General features: G+C 36.2%; 1 protein-coding gene across 2 annotated transcripts; it reads right to left on the reverse strand.

Moving 5' to 3' along the window:
- Nucleotides 1-6: 6 nt before the first annotated feature.
- LOC129257797 (putative aldolase class 2 protein PA3430) lies at nucleotides 7-17,214 on the reverse strand. 2 transcript variants are annotated; one of them, XM_054896203.2, is made up of 6 exons: nucleotides 16,748-17,214; nucleotides 10,433-10,510; nucleotides 6,928-7,120; nucleotides 5,275-5,449; nucleotides 3,531-3,781; nucleotides 7-2,250 (listed from the first exon to the last, which is right to left on the reverse strand). In XM_054896203.2, the coding sequence occupies exons 1-6, from the start codon at nucleotides 16,789-16,791 to the stop codon at nucleotides 2,095-2,097; spliced, it is 897 nt and encodes a 298-aa protein (XP_054752178.1). In that variant the 5' UTR covers nucleotides 16,792-17,214; the 3' UTR covers nucleotides 7-2,094. The 2 variants fall into 2 exon arrangements, with proteins under 2 accessions (XP_054752178.1, XP_063952484.1); XM_064096414.1 differs by having other exon boundaries at nucleotides 123-2,250; nucleotides 16,728-16,948.
- Nucleotides 17,215-20,018: the final 2,804 nt, after the last annotated feature.

A 20,018-nucleotide genomic window follows, 5' to 3' on the forward strand; every position in this document is an offset into this window, starting at 1 on the left:
TTTTTAGTGTTATCATTGTTGTTTTCCTTTTATTTCATAAGCATCATCTGCTCGCATTACTATCATGAATGCCCGCCCCCTATTATATTAACTCAATTATGCCTTCACCATCACAAAGAAATAAGATAGACAACATATTAGATCTAGACTTTATTTTCTTTTTGTATGTTAGCATATCAGTAATGAAAATATACAAATGAATGAATAATAACAAACATCCAAATTCGATGTTAAATGTCATTGAAACAAAATATTATAGCTCATAACAATCAAGTGTGTGAAATATATGATTTATGGAAATCAATGTATGACATAAAGTAAAGGAGGAATAACACTTGTGTGCCTTTCACAAACTGGTATAATATAACATATTTTTTACAAATCCTTTCAATTCCATTATTGATATTCCTAACATGATAAATGACTGTCACAGTATGGCCAGGAAATGAAAATGCAATATAAACAGTAAACAATAATAATCAGTAAATGGATATTACATGTGTACTTTTATTCAGGGGTGTGAGAGTTCAGATTTGTAGCTGATTTCAGATTTTTTTGTTTTGATTTTCAGCTTAATTTCAGCTTATTTTTGGCTTTCCTCTGTACAAAGATATGAGAGCTCTTTCTATTTTAGACTTTTTCAACACTCGATCTTCAGCACTTTTCATATCTTTTTATTTGTGACCACTTACACCCCTGATTTACTACAAATATAGTGAAAAATAACTTTGTAATATCCTTTGCCACTTACTTGAAATATGAAAAAGGGATACTGAATTTGAAATAGCTTAAGCACACAGTTAATATCTTACCATAGGACCATGTTTATGCATTATAATATAAACTTGATACATGTACCTTTTCCACAAAAAAATAAAACAATATATTATGAATTAGGGGTCAAGATTTATTATGTTAATGAGATCTTTATTGAAAACTAAGGGATGCTTGGGAGCATATGTTGAATATCCCTCCTCTTTCTCTCGTCTCTTTTGGCTAAATATTGTAAAGTATATATCTCAAATATAGATAAATATTGCATTATGGGTAAGGATTTATCCAGGAAACCTGTGTTGCACTCTGGGTAAGGATCTGGGCCCCCTGTTATGGCCCGCTGGCTGATGGACACAAAACATATTCATAACGGATACAGTGGACAAGCAAAATTTAGGGTGGCTCAATCTGTTTTCATCTGCTCCAGACAATGGACAAAATGGGCGAACAATGAAATATACAGTGGACGGATGCTCGATGGATATAGAGCGTATGAAACATGTATGCAAAGAGTACAAAATAGATAATGTTTTCCAATGGATGGCAAGATTCTTTTCCGTTTTACATCCTCTCTGCATCAACAAGTGCAGTGGGACCAAGCCTTTAGTAGTATGGGTGTTGAGCTGATACTGATTAAAGTGTCTGTGTTGGTGTACAGTCCTGTCTTTAAGTGTAACCCTACACATAAAAAAAACTAGTGTTCACCAGTGTACATAGTTTGGACACTCGAGTTTTTACACTAAATTTATTCATCTCACTGCAGGAACAGACCACAGTATTACTATGATCACAATAATTCCCTCTGGAGTATTTTTTTTTCAAAAGTATAAAGATTACTCAAAAGTCAAAATATAATTACTTTGTTAAGTTCAACATCAATATCATACAAATATGAAAATAACAAATTAATCTAAATATATTTGTTTGTTATTAAAAATGAAAACGGTTCCCTAAAAATATTCATCACTCGCTTTTATACTTGTGTATTGTAATATCTCTTAACACACTGCATAAACGTGGCTAGTCACTTTGAATATTCAACGTGATAAAGAAAATAGTCTGCCAAGTTCACCATCAAAATCATACAAATATGATATCAAAATTACATTTTGAAATTAAATGCATTAAAAAAAAGAAGAGTTCCCAGCAAATGTTCATCATTAGCTATTATACTTGTGTATTGAACAATCTCATTCTGAATAAGGTGGCCAGCTACTTTGAATGTTCAAAATAAAACAAAAACTCCCAAAATCCACATTAATTTGGCATCTCTTTGCTTTCCAATAATTCATAAGTTAACTTGGACTTAGATTATAATTCTCAATCCATATAGTTTGGCTTTTCATCGGCAAGTATTCTCTTCATACTTTCAAAGAATGCATAAGCGTTGTGTTCGTAGCAGTCATCATCGGCTACTGATTTGATGACTTCATGAGGAGCTTTCATCATTTGGGCACCAGACGACATTAGCAAAACCTGTATTTAAGAGGATAGAGAAAGGAGGGAAATCTTTTTGAAAATATGAAAGTTCAAGCTGACGAAGGGATGAAAGGCAACAATTTTTAAGGGGAGAACAAATAATGATAGTAATAGATAAGATTTATTATATCCCAAATCCCCTCTGCGGAGTACCGGAGGTACAATTAATGAAGGAACAGAGAAAGGGAAAAGAAAGTCTGCATAATTATGCATTGATAAGTTAAAGATCTTGAGGAGTTTACTAAATAATTATAGGGAGCAAGTTTCTTTCGTGATGATTTTGCTTCTATTCAATTTTTCCAATTTTAGAAAAGGAAAACGTGATGGTATTGCAGTTCCTTTGAACCCTTTTGAAGTTCTAGAAGTTGTCTTCTGAAACAACGTTGTCCAAGTACATGGTCTGAGGGAAACTTCAGAATTCAGTAGTCGAGAAGTTAAAACACTGAGCACGATCTATGGTATGCATGCACGTAAGATTAGAAAGCACATCGTTGTAGGCTGTTGTGAGTAGTACGTACAGTGGCAGATCGGGGGAGGGGGGTCTAAGTTGATGGACCAGCCACTTTGTAGGCCTATAGATGTTGGGAATCTAGCTGTCGGGTACTGATGCTGAGAAGGGTCATTGTACTTGTGAGCGTGTGTGCATTTTTCATTTATTTATATCAACACTGAATACTCTGCTATTCGCTTCAACCTTTTGGCTGTTTTTCCAGTATGTTTTGTAACTCGTGAAAAGAAAGCACATACAACAAATTAATTGTTAAGTTATTGTTGAATTTGTTTGTACAAAAGGTGTTGGTTGTTGTCTATCAGGGTGTGTGTTACTATTTGGAATAACTTTCAAGATTCTATGGTGGATATCTATTTTAATTGAATTTAATTCAGAGACTATACCTGTCAAAAATGTCTTGCACACAGAACAAGTTGGTTTACAAAGAGAGTTTTCCATTGTAAAGTAAAGACGATTAATATAAATGCAATCAACCAGAGAGTGGTGTGTATATATATATATATATATATATATAATTGTATATATAACCAAATAATGCTGATGATAATGCTTTGATTGCCAATAAAGTTTTTATTATTCACTTGATTTCTCGACGGTTCTCCATCTCCTTCAGGAGTTTACCAGAAGACGGAGGACCGTCGACAATTTGTGTGAATAATAAAAACTTTATTGGCAATCAAAGCATCATCAGCATTGTTTTGTTACCTTACTTAAGCCAATACGTGAAACTTTAAGATATATATATATACATCTTGCTATCACAAACCTGTAGTTGTGCTGCTCTTTCGAGATAGTATAGGTAATCAAAGGCATCACACGCTCTCTTCGCCACCGATAAAACTCCATGTTGCTTCATGAGGAGAATATCTTTGGTTCCCAACACCTTGGCCAGCCTCTCACCTTCATCAGAAGCGTTTGCGAACCCGTCGTAATCCTCGTCATAAGCAATCCTGTCGAGGAATCGCATGCTGTTCTGAGTTGCACCTATCTTGAATGGTTCAGGATCGTTCATGCAAGCTGGATAGATCGGTTGAAAGGTGGAAAAGACAAAGTGATGGAGAGCGTATCAATATTAAAAGCATATGTGGTATATTAGATCTGAAAACTTGTTTTTTCCGGTGATTTATTAGATTAATTATTTTTATTTTAATGAATTGCCAGTGTCGACACACTGCACAACATTGCAAAATCATGTTCCAATTTCTCACTGCACTGAACACAGTGTGATTACAGCGTTGTCAAACTATGTTTCACTGTTTAACTTTTATATGTTTATCTATATTGATTGCTGTTAATAGTAATGGTTTATAAAGTATTATATATTTATTGTTACCATAAATTTTTCATTTCTGAAAAATATTAATGCATATAAAATTAAAATATGCAAATTATGTCGTCATACTGCGCTGAACAAATGCCACACAGTAGTAATTTTCTTTTCACTGTGTACGTGGAACTATGCACCCGCCCTGCTTACTGAATTCCACACAGTGGCTATCTTGTTCACAGAATGGTTTTATATCTTAACTGCATGGGTATCATGTAAACACACTGTGGCAAATTAATGTGTCACTGAATTGCACGTATCTTCCTGTGTGTTGACTATGTGATTGCAGTGTCTTTGTCATTATCACACAGTGAAGAAGCAAGATGACAGCATGGACGGTGACTGTTTCACTGTGTGGCAACTAAATGTGACATCAAGAGCCCACTTTGTGTTTATATTGTGTTCTCACTGTGGTCAGACTGTGTTCATACAATTGACTATAGGTGTTCAGTATATTAACACACTGGAATGTTTCACTGCACGGCAACTATATGTGACACAATTGGCCCACTTTTTGTTCACATTGTGTTCTCTATGCACTGTGGTCAGAATGTGTTCATACAATTGACTATGTGTTCAGTATGACACACTGAAATGTTTCATTGTTTGGCAACTATTGTGTGACACAATGAGTCCACATTGTGTTCTCACCATGGTCAGATTGTGTTCACATAACAGACTGTGTTCACAATTTTAATACACTGAATTTGTTCTCTGTGTGGCAACTATATATGACACAATGAGCCCAAATTGTCTTCAAATTGTGTTCTCACTGTGGTCACACTATGTTCATACAATTGACTATGTGTTCATTATTAACACACTAGAATGTTTCACTGTGTGGCAACTATATGTGACACAATGAGACCACCTTGCGTTCACACAGCCCTCAAGGACAGCAGATTGTTAACTGATGAGGCCACCCTGATTAAATAAAACTGAAAATGTAATGAATAAACATTGCCAAATTGTGTTCTTACTCCAGTGAGACTGTTCATATAATTAACTATGTGTTCAATATTTTAACATACTGTGTTGACCTCTTTCCGGCAGGGACATACTCTTATGTATATATGCTAGATGCTACCATGCAATCAAGTGTCATGTGACCAAAGCAGATCACCCTCCGAAGTTGTAAAATATTTAAAATAGAATTATTGCCAAAATTTAATTGACAGCTTACCGATGGCTGTGGTATATGGTTGATGGGTGTGCAGTACTGCTTTCATTCCGTCTATTGGATAACGTACATTATGGATAGGTCTATGTATACAGGAAGCAGAAATATTCGGCTCTCCCTCTCCCTCTACAACTTCGCCAGTGAAGAAATCAATTCCCATTAGGCTTGAAGCAGTCACCTTGCAAAAATAATGTACACATGTATGTATATATAGATATTTATTGCTATTTTTAATGTTTAAATTGCCCCATTGCTTATATTTCAGTATTTTGCATCATTTGCAACTACTGACATATTATTTCACCTCAGAATACCCTTATAAAAATCGACAATGGTATCTGAATGGTGGCGAATGGTGAATTGAATTGTAAATGGTTCGTGATTGATATTTAAGTGGTGTTTCAATAGTAATTGCTTAATGGTAAGCGGTAGTCTGTTTGATGGTGAATAGTGTACCATATACCCAAGGGTGTCTCAGTGGTATACAATGGTGTCTCAGTTGTATGTACCCAATGGTATGATTTGTATGGTGAATGGTATACCATATTCCCAATGGTGTCTCAGAGGTATGTGCCTCTAATAATGGTATGATTGGTATGGTGAATGATATACCATATACCCAATGGTGTCTCAGTTGTATGTGCCTCATGGTATGATTTGTATGGTGAACGGTATACCATATATCAAATGGTGTCTCAGTGGTATCCAATGGTCTCGGTGGTATGTGCCTAGTATGATTGGAATGGTAAATGGTATACCATGTACCCAATGGTGACTGTCAGTGGTATCCAGTGGTATGGTATGTGCCTATAATGGTATGATTGGTATGGTAAATGGTATACCATACGCCCAATGATTTCTCAGTAGTATGTGCCTAATGGTATAATGGATAGTTGTTTTAAAGGCGAATGGAATACCAAAAGATGAATTGTAACGCAATTATGGCTTAGTGGTGTGTGCCTAATGAATGGTATTTATGTTAATGGTGAATGGTATGCCCAATTGCATTACCCACTAACATAATTCTTAAGATTTGAAGAAAATCCATCAAAGATTAAAAGTAATTAGAGTTATTAACATTTTTGATATTTGACTTTTATGCGAGAAGCTTCCCCAAATCAAGCCTAATCGCTCACGATGGTAAACATGGTCTCCTGCAATCTTTTTAATTGTCTTTGCCTTTATTGAGTAAAGGGGCTATATTTGTTTAAATATTATTGACCCAGTGCTTATACTACAATATTATTAATTTGTTATATTTCATAATGGTACATATTACCTTGTAAATTTATATCTGATGAACTGAGTGCAAAAATAGAAGCAATCAATAAAATTTTATTTGATAAAAAGGGTTTGTATTGTACCTTAATATCAATAGTCAAATCATTTCACAACCGTTCCTGAAAGGTAAGAATATAGTCATCATTTACCATTAGAATTTTGAAATCTATACATGTAAGTTTTGGGAGCATGAGCAAGATGTGTATTGTACTAAATAAAAAATTGTACATTTCACCATCCTAATGGTGAAAGGCACTTAGACCGCTAGCTATTAAATCAACCATTAGAAAACTTTCATTCTACAAGAAAATTGTCGACGGGAGGGGGTGGAGGGGAGGCGAACGTGTCAATCAGAACTCCCTTGTGGTCAATTACCTCTCTCCAGTGCATTCCATATGGAATGAGAAGCATGACATCTTCTTCTCTGACACGAGAGGGCGCTCTAAGAGTCAAGTGGTTGCAGATGCCCTCGCCCATACCATAGTACTCCAATGCCCTGTATGTCACAGCGAGATCAACACGGGCCTTATAATTGGCTTCTTCGCGACTAGATTGGTCTTTAAGTTCACTGTATTTAAGAAAAATAAATCGAAAAAGGGGCAAATAAATTATGGATTTAGTGGTGCTAGTGAAACAATATTCATTTGTACATGCCAAAAAATGTCGTTATTTCATTATCTGGATTGTAGGTTTGCGTCAAACATGCACACATTCTTTTACTTGCAGTATCATGACCTTTCCCCTATACGGTGTTCCAAATGGTTAGTTTCACTGGGGAAAACATCTTTTTTTTTCTTTTTCGGTTGCTACTCTCTTACAACGCGTACAATAGTCTCTGACATGCTTTCTTGTTTGCTGTGTTACAGGATATGGATAGGCCTAATTTTCGCCTAAACTAGTTTCACCCGTTGACATTGATGATCTGCTGTCCCAGTCAACTTTCGACAAAAGCCTCTCAGCTCTCCATTGTAATTTTAAATGCATTTACAAAGGAATCGATGCGTTCTAGAGAGTTTCACCGTAGTAAATGCAAAAAGAGAGTAACTACCCCCCCAAAAAAAATCGATGATCATCATGCGTACATACGATCTGATCAACCATGATCATCTTGTACTCCCTCCTTATCATCATGTTTATCTTACCCTTATCATCATTGGTGGTGGTGATTTATTTACCTGATTGCTAATAAAGCATAAATGCTTGTATTAAAGCAAGCAACCAGAGGACCGACGGCTTAAGGTCCTCTCCGAAGGACCTGGTACTGAGGATTAATGCCTTACCAAAGGGCACTAGCGCACCAAGTGGGAATCGAATCCGGGTCACCGGAATACGAATCCCCCGCTCTAGGCGACTGAGCTATCGCGCCTCCTGATCATAATCATAAATATGAATATTATTTTCAAAAAATATTCAGTTTAATCAAAATTAGTAAATCATTGGGGATGATGATTCAGTTCTCCCCCCCCCCCCCACCACCACCACCTGAAATATTGCGAATATATCCCCCATCCCCGGGGATCGAAAACATGCCGACCTGCCAACGTAATATCATGGAGCTATCATAGTTCCATTGTAATATGATAACCTGGATAACAAATGTGTTCGCGCGTTCTTTATCATGTAAACACTTTGCCGCCCCGTTTTCCGCTATGTGCCTTTAGTTTCCAAAAGTTGTTCTTTTTATTGGTACCTCCAAACAGACACATTTTTAGGCCTGTATTCTGACAATGTCATAAAACCACTATCACAAAACTATTATACAAATATAACAATCAGATAAGATCTATTTCGACTCTGTAATGCGATCATATAGTAAAGAGTCAGTTTAAAAATAGAAAATGCCATAGCATTAATAATGCGTAGATAATGTAGGGAACCTCAGTCTCCTATAATGGCAAAAAGTACAAAGGTCTACAAAATAAGTCGAGAAATTTCTCCTCTTCACAAAATAAAATAATTATAGAATTAATTTTGAAAAGCATATATTTAATCCCCATGCAGTAGTGTCTCAACTGCATGGGATTAAAAAATGCTTTCCAAAGTACAAATAAAACAGTATGCAATTATTTTCCTTTGTGAAGGCATTTTGGATGTTCTTATTGTTGAACTTGGTGAAAGTCATGGTACAGTAAACACACTTTCAAGGGCTAATCCATGCTGAAAGTAATATGTTCTGAACAGATAAAGAAAAATCACACAAAGAAAGCACTGAAGATTTGATCCTAATTAATCGGACAAGGAATAATAAAGTTATGACTTTTTAAGATTTGTATAATTTCGGTTAAACAGATCTATGCATGTGTTCATGAATATTCAATGAGGAAACTGATGATGTCATATCCCCACATGTTCTTTTGTATTTTATGATATGAAATTGTGTTTATTCAAATTTTGTCCTAAAAGAGTAACAAATATTGGATTGACAACTGATTCAATGCATCAGATATTCATTGCTGCAACTTATTTTATAATAAGGGATAAATCATACACACATGTATGAAAATATTAAATATTTGACAAATTTCGGCGCGATATGCCGCCCTTCAGCCCCCGCACTTTTTTTCAAAAACCGTAAAAATGACCATCTCATGATTTTTTGCATGGTTGGCCCCCTCCACACTTTCAAAACCATTCCGCGGCCCCGCCAGGCAATATCCACATGGTTGTACATCTGAAACGGACGACCTCTCTGTAAGAAGACGTATAGTCAGTTTGCTGTGCAAACCCTTCCCTCGAGGAAAATGGTCTGAAGAATAGGCCTATGCAGCCTGAAGTCCCTACCAATGACATTTGTCCGGGACTAGTTGTATTTGTGCTAGTTTTGTATGAAGACCCAATATTGTTGAACAAAGTTCCATTCAGGGCCTGTGTCTGCAAACTACTGTAGTCTGTATGTCGGATAGCAAAGCAAAGTTCAAAATGATAGTTCTCGATGCTATTCTATACTTACATTGGCATTATTTTTATATAGCCATATTGTTGTTAAAACAAACAAAAAATACTGACTCAGCAGTTTGATTTGAATGGAGCAGGATAATAAGTTTACAAGAAGAAAGGCATGCTAAATGACTTATCAAGAACATGGGCATTACTAGAACCTTTTGATTATGGATGGGAGACAGTGGCGTACAGATGGGGGGCTTTGGGCGCTGCCCTCCCCCCTTAAAAAAATTATCAAGAAAAAAAAAGGGGGGGAAGGGTAGTATATATCATTTTCTGAATATTATGTCAAAATATAATTTTAATGAAAATGTCGAATTTTTGCTCGCTCTCACAACTTTTCTATAAAATTTTCCTGGTACGCCATATCTAGGCCCATCAAATTTGTTTTAGCTCATTGCCCCACTGGTGTGAGACGTAGTTTGCGGACAAACTTCTCGTTGATGCCATCCCATACCCTTCGCTTGAATACATGCCAAAAAAAAACCAAGCAATATCTCGGTTGTTCCTTTTTCCTCAGAACTTGTTGGCCACTTTAATGTATATGTACAAATATGCAATAAAAATAAAGAAAAATAAACATTAAATTGTTGCTGTAGTAGTAGTATATAGTTGTAGTAGTAGTAGTAGAAGTATAGAAGTGGTAGTAGTAGTAGTAGTAGTAGTAGTAGTAGTAGTAGTAGTAGTAGTAGTAGTATAGTAGTAGTAGTAGTAGTAGTAGTAGTATAGTAGTGGTAGTAGAAGTGGTAGTAGTAGTAGTAGTAGTAGTAGTAGTAGTAGTAGTAGTAGTAGTAGTATAGTAGTGGTAGTAGTAGTAGTAGTAGTACTAGTAGAAGATTGAAGAAGAAGGAGGAGGAGAAGAAGAAGAAAAAGGAAGAAGGAGGAGGGGGGATAACAGAATACTGGCCCTAATCACTGGTACAGAACCAGAATGACTTACTTATTTGTAGTTGACGCAGTTCCATTCCACCATCTCACATTGTTCAATTTAGTAAGCCTCTTGTATCCACTGCAAAACCTAGTAAATCAAGCGAAAGAAAATATTGTTAATGTCAACGCAGTATCAAGCACATCGTGTATTTCTGTCTCGCCTGCATAGCAGAAGCGAGTCGTTGGCGCCGCTTTACCGACGGCTGCGCGCGTTGCGTCAACAGTGAAATCTTGGCAATTGAAATGTCAAAACTGTAAAAGTATAAGGATCTAGTTCATGAAACTTGAACGAAAGGGTAATCAAGTATCACTGATCATTTTGTGAGTTTAAGGTCACAAGTAATTTTTGTTCAATGTACTTCATGAACTTTATAATTAAATGAATGGCGTTGGTTTTAAACAGGTTTTAAACAAGTTATGACATTTAAAATACTTCACTCATTGCTGACGCCGCGCCGTCGCTCTGCTTGTCAAACATGGTTCTGCTTTAATGTTTAATAGTTGTTTTCAAGGTCAGCACAATTAAAACGGCTATATTGAATAGTTATGGTCGTGTAATGCAGGCAATACTGCCAGAGGCGTTCTCCACTTGTGTATGTGAGTGTGTATGTGTGTGTGTGTATATACATATATATATATATATATATATATATACATATATATATGTATACATACATATATATATATACGTATACACCTATAATCAGAATTGATTTTCTAAAATCATTTACAATTTATTCTCTTATGCTCTTCAAACACAGTGAAAATTGAAGCCTGATCATTAACCTTTAATTTGATACTAAATTATCACTGTTTGATAAAAGAATATATTGTAAATGATTGTAAAAAAATCAGTTCTGATTACAGGTGTACCCAAAATTTTGACTGGTACTGTATATACATGTATTATATCCATAACCTTGTGTGTTTGTCTAGGTTTACTTTATTGTGCTTTGTTTTGTATTATTCTTTTTAAATGCTTTGCGTTATATCATTATCAATGGATTATATTTCATTTTATGATCTGTCACATTATTTACTGGCCCCATATAGTCCAGGATAGAAGAGGCATAACCTTGTTTTTTCATATATACAATATTTTTTTATGGTTTCTTGTCAATTCGAGGGTGCTGATTACGAATCTGAATGATGCCACTCGTGTAACCTTGAGCATTTTCCGCAAACTGGCAAAATCCAATATGGCCGCCAAAATATTCAAATTGCCCATGAAAATCATAAAATTGTATGCACATTGGCTATGAAATGCATGAAATTATGTGGCAGGAGTGAAATACTCTCTGAAAAAATAGTTTTTGACAAAATATTTATTTTCCTGATATTCAAAATGGCCGCCATAGGCCCTTGTATACTCTATTATGTACAATATGAATAGGGAAAACTAATTTTCACAAAAATGGGCACTAAACTGCAAAAAAATCGCGATGTATGAACGAAGTAATATATGCAAATCATCATTACTAACGAGATATATCATTTATTATGTCATATATGGGAACATTGCTGTATTTCTATATCTAAAATAGCCGCCACTGGCCCAAACAGTCATTGCGTATAATGGCAATGGGGGCCAAAAAAATCACAAGAGTGATCACTAAAATGCTTATTATGAAGATTAAACGAGTGGAATACTGACTAAAAACTTAATTGTTAACGAAATACATTATTAGTAAGCCATGTATGTGATGAATGTTGTACTTTGATATTCAAAATGGCTGCCAAAGGCCCTAAAAGTATTATGCACAATGAGAAAGAGGAGCAAAGAAATCACAAGAGTGAGCACTAAAATGCATATATATATGTAATAAATGAATGAGATACTTTCTAAAAACGTATTTTCTAACGAAATATATCATTCAGGTTTCAGGTTTATGTTAAATACTGTATTTTGACTTTCAAATTGGCCGCCATAGACATTGACTGTATTATGTACAATGCAAAGTGGGAAACCAATATTCACAGGAGTGAGCACCATAAATGCACGTAATAGTGATCTATGAGTAAAACATTGTCTGAAAGCATAATTTCTATTAAGATATATCATTTATTCTGCCATTTTGATAAATACTGTTATTTTAAAGTCAAAATATGGCCGCTTCAGGCCCTTGCGGTATTATGCACAATGTGAATGGGAACAAGTCATTTCAACAGAATTTGGCTTTGCTTGGCCAAATGGTGATGTATGAGTGAAATATTGTCTGAAAACATGATTTATAACAAAATATATCATATCTTATGTAATTTAGGTGATAAATACTGTATTTCATTATTCAAAATTGCTGTCCATATGCCCTTTTTGTGAACATTATTTGTCTCCGCTCAAATTGTATATTATACGATAAGGGCCTTTGTTGGCCATTTTCAATTTAAGAAATGCAGCACTTATCACAAAAATTACACAGCATTATGATATATCTCGTTAGAAACCATGGTCTTAGACAATAATGCACCCTTAGATCACAATTCACAATTATGTGCAATATTTAGAGTCTAACAAAGCCAAATTCTGTCAAAATCATATGTCCCATGTTACAATGTAAATAATACTTTTAGGACCTATGGCAGCCATTTTGAATTTCAAAGTACAGCATTTATTACCTCCACGACCAATATGTGATGTATTTAGTTAGAAATCATGTTTAAGACAATATTTTTACTCGTACAGCACAGTTATATGCATTTTATGATTCTCACTCTTGTGAAAATTAGTTTCCTTGTTCGCATGTTACATAATTTAGTTAGGGCTTGTAGACATGGTTACTTATTTTGAATGTCAAAATACAGTATTTATCAACTATATGGCAGAAGAAATGCGATAATTTATATAAAAAATATGTTTTCAAATAACATTTTACTCATACAATAGGATTATATGGATGTCATAGTCAAGCAAATCCAAATTCTTACAAAATCATATGTCCCCATTCGCATTGTAGATAATACTGTTAGGGCCTACAGGGGCTATTTTGAATTTCATAATACAGCATTTATTTCATGCATGACAAAAGAAATTATATGTCTTGCAATGAAACATGTTGTCAGACAATATTTTACTCGTAGATCACAATTACATGCATTTTATTTATCTTACTCGGGTGAAAATTAGTTTCTCCATTCGCATTGTACATGAGAAATATAGGGCCTATGGCAGCCATTTTGAATTTCAAAATACAGCATTTATCACATAAATGGCATTTTAACAATTATGTTTTTAGTCAGTATTCCACTCATTTATCTTAATAATATGCATTTTAGTGCTCACTCTTGTCATTTTTTGGCCCCGGCCATATGATTGCCATTGTACACTGTTGGTCATAAAGGTGGAATATTTTTTTTCACCAAATTTTCACAGCGTAATTATTACAACATGATTTGAATATGGCATTTATGGTGCATGATGACCACTTTACTTTATTATTCTGCCTTTTACACACGCTTGACAGTGATATTTTACAAGTTTATGTCCTAAGCGATGGATGTCATGAGCATAGAACAACAATGACGACAATATAGGCCCTACAGTAAATTAAAGGATCATAAGATATTTATTTTCAATCTCTCTCAGTTTTCCAGATGACTTCTTTTGTGTGATTTCATGGACAAATTTGCATCAAACTTGAGTCATTGTCCTTACTCAGTCACTAGTATCGGGTATGTCCACCCCTGGCACGAACCAGCGCATGCAGACGTCGTGGCATGCTGTCCACTAGCTTGTTGATGACGTCAACAGGCATAGCATCCCATTCTTCCCTCAGAGCATCTGCCAACTCCTGCAGATTTTGAGGAATGACCTCTCTGTCGTTGATGGCTCGGCCTAGCGCATCCCATGCATGCTATATGGGGTTCATATCCGGCGAACAAGCTGGCCATGGCAACTGTACGACGCCCTCTGCCTCCAGGAATTCCCTTACTGCAGCGGCCCTGTGCGGTCTAGCGTTGTCATCCTGCAGTCGGAAATTGTGCCCATACACTCGTCTTGCATATGGAAGACAGTGGAACTCCAAGATATCCCTGTAGGCGGCGGCGTTGACGTTTCCGTCCGAAACCACCAGTGGCGTTTTCCCTCCATAATGGATGCCGGCCCATATCATCACTGAGCCGCCTCCGCCTTGAGTCGTCTCGTGGATACATTCATCGCGAAGGTTTTTCCCGGCTAATCGACGGACTCGTTGTCTCCCATCCTTTCGCTCAAGGATGAACTTGCTCTCGTCCGTGAACACCACATGTTGCCAATGTCCTGGATGAAGCCTTCTGTGCTCCCTAGCCCAAAGAAGACGAGCTACTCTGTGGCGAACAGACAGGCGTGGACATTTGGTCAACCGTCGTGCTCGGTAACCATGTTGGAGCAATCTGCGATGAACGGTTGACCGGGAAACGTTGATCCCATGATATCTCCACAAGCGACGAAGACGGCTCGTATGGGCAATTTCCGGTTTCTGCGGCTGAAATTCAACAGTTGGCGATCATCTCTTCTTGTGGTCAAACTGGGACGTCCTGGAGATTTCCGTGGCCGCACATTCCCCGCCTTACGTTGACGTTTCAGGATCTTAGAGACTGCACTCTGTGATATCCCTAGGACTTCTGTGATATCAGTCTGCTTGTAGCCCTCCTGTCGCAGTGCTACCACTCTCTCGCGTGTTTCTGTTGCCGTTGGACCAGGCATAGTCCAGGGAACGTCTCTACCGATTTTTATTTCAAACGGTACAAGGAACTCAAAAAAATGCAACCTTCTTATACACAGTGCTAAATCAGGGAAAGGGACAGAATATCATATGCATATCCTTTTATAGTCTACAACAAAAGAATTTATTACGTAATCCAAATTTCTCATGTTATAATTTCACCTGTGTAATGGGGAAACATTATGTAATCACTCAATTACCATTTTGTCTACGCGTAGCCTTTCAAATACTAACAAAACTGTCGATTTTTATTAAAAAATATTTTATTCCACCTTTATGACCAACAGTGTACATAATACTCTTTGGGCCAGTGGCGGCTATTTTAGAAATCAAAAGACAGCAATGTTCTCATATATGACATGATAAATGATATATCTCGTTAGTAATGATGATTTGCATATAATACTTCGTTCATACATCGCGATTTTTGCAGTTTAGTGCTCATTTGTGTGAAAATTAGTTTTCCCTATTCATATTGTACATAATAGAGTATAGAATGGCCTATGGCGGCCATTTTGAATATCAGGAAAATAAATATTTTGTCAAAAATTATTTTGTCAGAGAGTATTTCACTCCTGCCACACAATTTCATGCATTCCATAGCCAATGGGCGAACAATTTTATGATTTACATGGGTAATTTGCATATTTTGGCGGCCATATTGGATTTTGCCAATTTGCGGAAAATGCTCAAGGTTATACGAGTGGCATCATCCAGATTCGTAATCAGCACCCTCGAATTGACAAGAAACCATAAAAAAATATTGTATATATAAAAAAACAAGGTTTGGTCAATTCTCTATGGGGCCTATCCTGGACTAATATGGAAGACCAGCAGTAACGGTTATAGTTGCAGCGCTGCATGAATATGGGCTTCCAGGGGCCGATTGCACGAAAGGGTCTTTCCAAGGACCGTCTTTCGTGTCGCCCATCTTTTATGATGCGCTATAAGCGGGGTGTTTCTGAAATTTATGATAAACAAATAAAATTCGTAGGCTTGCTTTTAAATCAAATTTTATACAATTTCATGAGATATCACATCATTTTATAAACAAATATTTTGTTTATTTTAACGGACAAATAAAATATATTTGCAGATAATTTATTTGAAATGCGTTTCACATGGCGTATCATAAAAGATGGGCGACACGAAAGACGGTCCTTGGAAAGACCCTTTCGTGCAATCGGCCCCAGCCGTATTTCATCTTATTTGTATTTTTAACCCTACGGAAATGAAAACAACAATTAACAGCAGGTTGACGGACTTTAGACTAGAAATATACTACTACTAGAAGCGTATAACGGTACACGCAGAATAATCAGATAACAAAACCAGAAAATAGTATATAGTCTATAAGCGAGTTTCGAATTGTACGTAGAGTTAATTCATAAGTATAAGTATTTCCATAAAAGGAAATTCGTCTTGTTTACATGCCGTGCGAAACATAATACAGACGACACATTATATACATATGATTTATACACATGTAACATGGACAGTGCAATCTACAATTATAGGACATGACAATAAACACAATATTACTTATATAATTAGTCATAGCACTGTATTTAGATAACAAAGGCATTGTATAATTATATATCTTACATTTATAATTGATATATTACCTTGACCATTCGCTCGCAGCTCGGTTTACAGACAAACGAAACATATTTTAATGTAGGCCTACTGACAAACGCGACGAGATCATCGAGAAATAACTCAAGTAGTGTGAAATCAATAAATGTTTACTATATTGCAGTATAAATGTTGGCTAGAGCCATTCAGGTATAACTGATGCACACATGCATGCAAGTATCTCGAACGATAAACGGGACAAAGGGTAGTTCTATAAATAAGAGCATATGGAGCTCACATGATTTAGAGCCATTCATTAACTCTCTCTCTCTCTGTTCGCAAACGAGGGGCGGCGATCCCCGTCCATCCAGGTCGTGCCACTCGTGCGGGATATGAACAACGAATTGTTAACTAGGTATGAATTACCAGCCGCAGCCAGGTTCATTACACATAATGCATTATTCTCAGCCGTATATTTTTGTTATACTCTACTTGAATGAAAACACTCTAATTGACTACTCAATGTAATTAATGTCGCAATAGTTGTGTTACCAAGTAGAAATCAGTTAGGTTACCTTTCCTCTAAAAAAACAAATTTTAATTTTTCTACACATAACATTATAAAATCATAGGCTAATTTATCTTTTGATTACAAAAGAAATAGCATGTATATATAACACAAAGTCAAAATAATGAGAGATAAGAGGCAGTCTCGGTAAAGATGGGCCGCCCTTTATAAGATATAGCCTATTGTGATTACATAAGATTCTATTGAGAAGCGACTAGGGCGTTTTTCGACGCATCTCGGTAAAATATTTTGTTTACAGAAACGGATGACACGCATCATTGCTGACTCGGCACCTTTTCACATACCAAGAATAGCGGGACCAGGGGGCATGGGGCAAATTACCCCCCCCCCCCCTCCCCCACAGATTTGGAAAAAATGTAAACATCTTCCCCCCCAAAAAAAATTTGTTTGCCCTCTACTAGCTCGCCCCTCCCCCTTAAAAAAATCCTGATTGCATGTTGACATCATGATGTTTTAATTTGATTTACTCACTTTAATACCCAATTATGACTCTTTTTCGAGAGAATCATTTAACAAAAGATAGGGATTATGATTTCCGAGATGAAAAGAAACATGGATAATGAAGGTATCACTTATTTTGTTTATGTACTAAATGATTATCCGTATTTGTTCTAACTCCCACTATCTAGCTCCGTCACGTCCATTATTTTTTAGATTAAACACCTTGACAGTTTTTGATATTCATAAAATTCAAATTGCAATTCTAATGTACTACGTAAATCACAACTTAGCACCCCTTAATATGATTAATCTATTTAAATACAATAAAGACTACCATCAATACAATACCCGTTCCCACTCTAAATTCCATCATCCTGTAGCATTCAATCAATCAACCATATATACATTTAATTCCACTGGTCCTCGAAAATGGAATTCCCTCCCTTCCAATGTAATTTCGAGCACAAGTGTTACTGCATTTAAAACAAAACTCAAAAGTTCACTTGTAATTATGTATGCCAATTAATCACATAATTCATTTCCACACCCTTTTCCTGACCACCCCCCCCCCCTCCTCTCCCTTGTAGATTTACCGTCTTATTTTCTTATGTATTGTTTGTGTTTATTATTGTTACCTTTTCACTTTTATGTACGCTTATATATATATATATATATATATATATATATATATATGTATATATATATATATATATATATATATATATGTATTGGGTGTCCCACTCATCAAGCTTTTGCTTTTAGGGGCACCCTAATCATTTAAACTATACTGTACATTCATGTATGATTTTGTATATATTTTGGTTTGTATATTGATTTTTTAAATAATTGAATAAAATGAATTGAATTGAATAAACTGGATAGTTCAATGGCGTGAATACGTGACGCCATACTATTCAAGTGGGGAATAAAGAAATAGATCACCCCCCCCCCCCTTCCCCTGTATTAGTTCACCGCTTGTATTTACGCCAGTGAGATAATAGCGTAATCAAATAAGTAATCAAATCCCGGGAATCAAATACTTCTTTATTGATCTCGATATCTTGTTTAAATTAGCGAACCTGATTTTCAAATGACAGCAGCTTATTGTGAGGGTCTTCTCGGCAAGGGCGGAAATCTCCCCCCCCCCCCAAAGGTAGGGGGACCAGGGGCTGGAAATTTTGACAAGCAAAAAAAGAAAAAGAAAAAGGTTATCACCCCAAATGTAAGAAGATCATCTCGACTAAAATAAATTTGACAAGCAAAAAAAAAAGGTCCCAAAAAGTAAGGTCATTTCGACCAAAATAAATTTGACAAGCAAAAAAAAGGGTAACCGCCCAAAAGTAAGGTCATCTCGTCCAAAAAACACGTTTTATTTTGATTTTGAATGATGTATTTCTTTACATCATAAAAATCCAAAATTAGTAGGGGGACATTTGACATTGTGTCAGCCCCCTACTATTTTGGGTAGGGGCTATGCGTCCCCTGGCAGGGGCCGCGGAACGGTTTTCAAAGTGGGGGGGCTGAGCCAAAAGTGGGGGGGCTGACCATGCTAAAAATTACAATCATATGGTCATTTTTACATTTTTGTACACGGTTTTGGAAAAAAGTGGGGGGGCTGAAGCCCCCCCCCCCCCAGCCCCCCGGTTCCGCGGCCCCTGCCCTGTCCCCTCCCCCCTGGGATTTCCACCCATGCTTATCGGCAACTCCACACCGGGCCTCCACATTGATCCCCTTCAGATTGAGATTAACGCCATCTACGTTGGGATGAAGTCAGGGTCGATGTAATCATTTTCACTATGAAGAGCCAGCTTCGCTGATTGGTTGAAAGTTTGACAACTGATCAAACACGATACGGCATTGTATTTTCCATGAAATCAAATGGATGAAGTAAAGCCGCAGTGACTTTTATTCTAGCAATTAAATGCCGATTTTCATTCACATTTGTGCAATATAATTTTGGAAAGAAAGCAAATTAAACCTTTTGGATGAATTTCATTTACTATAAAAATTGTGGGCGCATTTTCACTTCCATGGCAAAAAAGAGTGATTACTTTTCCTTGCTCGCTTTGTTCGCTCATTAACAAGATGCATCACAATTTCGGAAGCAAGCCAATTAACAATTGTATTATAGGAGGTATGCTTTTATTATATGTAACACTTCCAAAAACAAGATTATATAGTTATAAGCAAGAAAATTTAGCTATTTAGATCAATACGTCTAATAAAAAATGCATCCACTTGTTTTTTTTAGGACGAAATAAAATAATGAAATCCAAACGCCAATCTCAGAC

Source organism: Lytechinus pictus, chromosome 3 (genome assembly GCF_037042905.1).
Source record: "Lytechinus pictus isolate F3 Inbred chromosome 3, Lp3.0, whole genome shotgun sequence".
NCBI classification, from domain to species: Eukaryota; Metazoa; Echinodermata; class Echinoidea; order Temnopleuroida; family Toxopneustidae; genus Lytechinus; species Lytechinus pictus.

What these genes read in the sequence shown, in the direction of transcription:
- LOC129257797 (XM_054896203.2), bottom strand. Translation starts at nt 16,791, where the DNA reads ATGTTTCGTTTGTCTGTAAACCGAGCTGCGAGCGAATGGTCAAG. An exon ending in ACCATATACCACAGCCATCG is followed by an intron (nt 3,782 to 5,274) that starts GTAAGCTGTCAA and finishes CGATCTATCCAG; the next exon opens with CTTGCATGAACGATCCTGAA. An exon ending in AAAGAGCAGCACAACTACAG is followed by an intron (nt 2,251 to 3,530) that starts GTTTGTGATAGC and finishes TCTTAAATACAG; the next exon opens with GTTTTGCTAATGTCGTCTGG.